General features: G+C 39.3%; 1 protein-coding gene across 1 annotated transcript; it reads right to left on the bottom strand.

Moving 5' to 3' along the window:
• Positions 1-1,107: 1,107 nt before the first annotated feature.
• Positions 1,108-2,475, bottom strand: LOC127649752 (ankyrin repeat domain-containing protein 34C). The gene has a single exon (XM_052134977.1). The coding sequence runs from the start codon at positions 2,473-2,475 to the stop codon at positions 1,108-1,110; it is 1,368 nt and encodes a 455-aa protein (XP_051990937.1).
• Positions 2,476-3,252: the final 777 nt, after the last annotated feature.

Raw genomic sequence — 3,252 nt, 5'->3', positions numbered from 1 at the left:
TGTCTCTGATTGTATTCACGGAGACTGGATATATATATATATATATATATATATATATATATATATATATATATATATATATATTATTCATACATATATGACTGAACTCCGGTATTTGCGCTGTCAGTCATATCGGTTCTGATTTGTTGTTCATGTAGTAACCGAAGCACGAGCTGTAAAGGCACAGCCTTCTTCCGGAAAGGGGGCGGGGAGCAGCAGCTCATTTGCATTTAAAGAGACACACACGAAATTAGCGTGATTTTGATTCTACCCAAATAGAGGCGTTTATAACATGATATAATAAATGATCCGTGGGGTATTATGAGCTGAAACCTCAGACACATTCTTCCTGTTTATATTTGAACATGTGTTTTGCTTCGAGTAAACGGACTCCCGAACCCAACTACTCTTTTTATAATGCCTGGATAATATAACACATGGTTCTGTGACGCAAATACAAGATTTTATTTATTTAGGACTCTTGTCTGTGCCACGTCATAGTAAGAAAAGACAAAGAACATTTTTATAAATCGATTTTAAAAACTATCAGCCGATTATTCAGTTATCGCCCCTTTTCACCTCTTTAGTTATCGGTATCGGCAAAATCCACTATCGGTCGACCTCCAATTTAAATGTTATTACACAAATATACATATATACATTAATATATGTAACCCAAGTAATGTACTTAAAAGGAATTACTTTCATTGGAAGTCAGTAAATGTAATCTGATTACAATTAGGGTTAGGTTTAGGTATCACAATTAAAAATGTAATGCATTACACTACTTTTGTGCCTAAAAGTAATCATATTTCAGTAACTAATTACTTTTTAATCCAATAACACCAACACTGATTGTAACGCTGCAAATATAGGTGTAATTATTTACTCAGCCTCATGTTGTTTCAAACCCGAATGACATTCTCTCTTCCGTGGAACACATAAAGGCACACTTTCATTCTACAGTAAAAGATTAAATGTAAGTGAATGGTGACTGAGGCTGACATTCCCCATTTTTGTGTTCCACGGAAGAGAGAATGTAACAACATGAGGGTGAGTAAATAATGACAGAATTTTAATTTTGGAGTGAACTGTTCCTTTTTAAGTTCATTGTTTGCCAGTTTTATTCGATGTTCCCAAAAGATATTGCGTTTCCTCTGAACATCCTGTCTGGCTCATCTGCCCGAGCTGGATAGAGTGACGGCGTAACAGACTCCTGCCGCTCTGAGCTTCCTGTTTGACAGGAAGTGAGACTGTAGATCTGGATTCTGGGTTTGGGTCTCTGCACACGGGTGGTAGAAAAGCATTTACAGTAGCGCTAATGGGGAGAGGGGGCAGGAAACCGCCCCGGGATGGAGGTTTAGCACTCAACTGCTCTCGCGGCTTCTTTTTGCTAGTCGTACTGGAGTCACGAATCCCACTAGGGGGCGCTAGAAACAGCGAACTGGTTCTGTATATGGAAGGGAACTGGGTTCCGCTGGATGATGCTGGAAGTAACTCGTGTAGGTGAGTATCTGAGCTGGAGAGCGTCAGTTTTAGGGAAGGTAACTGGAGTAACGACTGACCTTGAAGGTCAGGTAAAGTATTCCTTCGGCTTTGTTGCCGCTCTTGTCCTGATTGGCTCCATTTGGGTTTGAAATCGGTTTTCTTTGATAGGCTGGCGAGTGAGGAGGTGGTTTGATCCTCTTCGTGTCTTTCGCCACTCTCGTCCTCGTTGTCTTCTCCCACGGATCCCTCAGAGTTCTTCTCGTAGGTGTGGGTAAGATGGGCCAGGTTTTGAATGGCCAGCCAGGGCTCTGAACGCAACCGCTGGCGGTACAAAGAACCGCTCCTCTGAAGCAAAGGAGACGCCGTCTCGCCACCTCGAAAATTGAAGATGTTTTCTCCCTCGGAGTTTGGCGAGCTGGTCTTCAGCTCGATATCTGAGGGAGACATGCAGGAGACGGGTGAGCTGTCAGGTGAGGGCGGGACATTCAGGTAACGCCGTGTCACGCTGCTGCCGTCGCAGTTTAAATCTGTGGCGATGATGATGATGTCACGTCCTCTGGCTCGGCAGGCGTCGAGCAACACCTGTAGAGTGTCCTGATGGTGGGCATTTATGGCATATACGAGAGCCGAAGCCCCGGCGTAGTCTTCCATACTCGGGTCAGCGCCTGCTGCGATCAAAGCAGATGCCACTTCTACCCCTGCCCGCTCCATACAGGCGTACATGAGGGCCGTACGGCCCGACTTGTCCTGTATGTTTGGGTCAGCCTGGTTATTAAGGAGAAACTGAATAAGTTTGAGCATAGTTGTTCCACACTGTTCGCCCCGAAGAGCTCGGCAGGCGGCCAGCAGGGGCGTCTCTCCTCTCTGGTTGCGCTTGTTGACCTGGGCGCCTCCTTCCACCAACAGACGAACCAAACGCAGTTTGCCCAGTAGAGCGGCGGTGATGAGCGGAGTGCCATCCATCAGGTAATCTTGTGGTTCTGCCATGACTGGCACACTTTATTTACTGAAATCAAATTCACATCGGTGGTCAGTCGCTACAACAGATGTCCATATACATTCAACCTTACACCGGAGTTCAATTACTGAGTTTTAAATATTTTTGTATTTTTATGGAAAGGCATATTTTGTTCAGGTCATTTGGTGTAATTACGAGAAAACGTCTTTATTTTTTTACCAAAATATTTTAATATTTGTACAAAATATTTTACCTTAAATTGTGTACACTCCGATATATTCACGGTGCAAGGAAACTATTTTAATGCCTTTTACTTGATGTTACACCACATGACATTTTTAAAGTCATTAAGTCATTTTTTTTGAAAATGCTACAATTTATTTTCTTTAAATTTGTAAAACTAACATGGACTCAAAGATTACATTTCTACGAACTTGACACATGTTTTAAACTACATTTGTTTTATTTATTATTATTATAAATATAAAAAATTGAAACTATTTTTCAAGTTATAATATATATTTATTATTATTATTATTATTATTATTATTATTATTATTTTTACTATTTAAAGTTATATATATATATATTATTATTATTATTATAAATATTAAAAATTCGAAACTATTTTTCAAGTTATAATATATATTTATTATTATGATTATTATTATTATAATATACATATTATATATGTATAATGTATATTATCATTAGTTTTTCTTTGGATTACCGAAACTAAAATTGCCTTTTCAAAAAAGAAAATATTTAAGAAATAAAAGATTATTCCAAATGACTTATTGAGCTAT

This window comes from Xyrauchen texanus, chromosome 9, assembly GCF_025860055.1.
Source record: "Xyrauchen texanus isolate HMW12.3.18 chromosome 9, RBS_HiC_50CHRs, whole genome shotgun sequence".
Classification (NCBI taxonomy): Eukaryota; Metazoa; Chordata; class Actinopteri; order Cypriniformes; family Catostomidae; genus Xyrauchen; species Xyrauchen texanus.
Note: the sequence above shows the minus strand (reverse complement) of the source record. Positions and strands in the feature narration are given on the sequence as shown.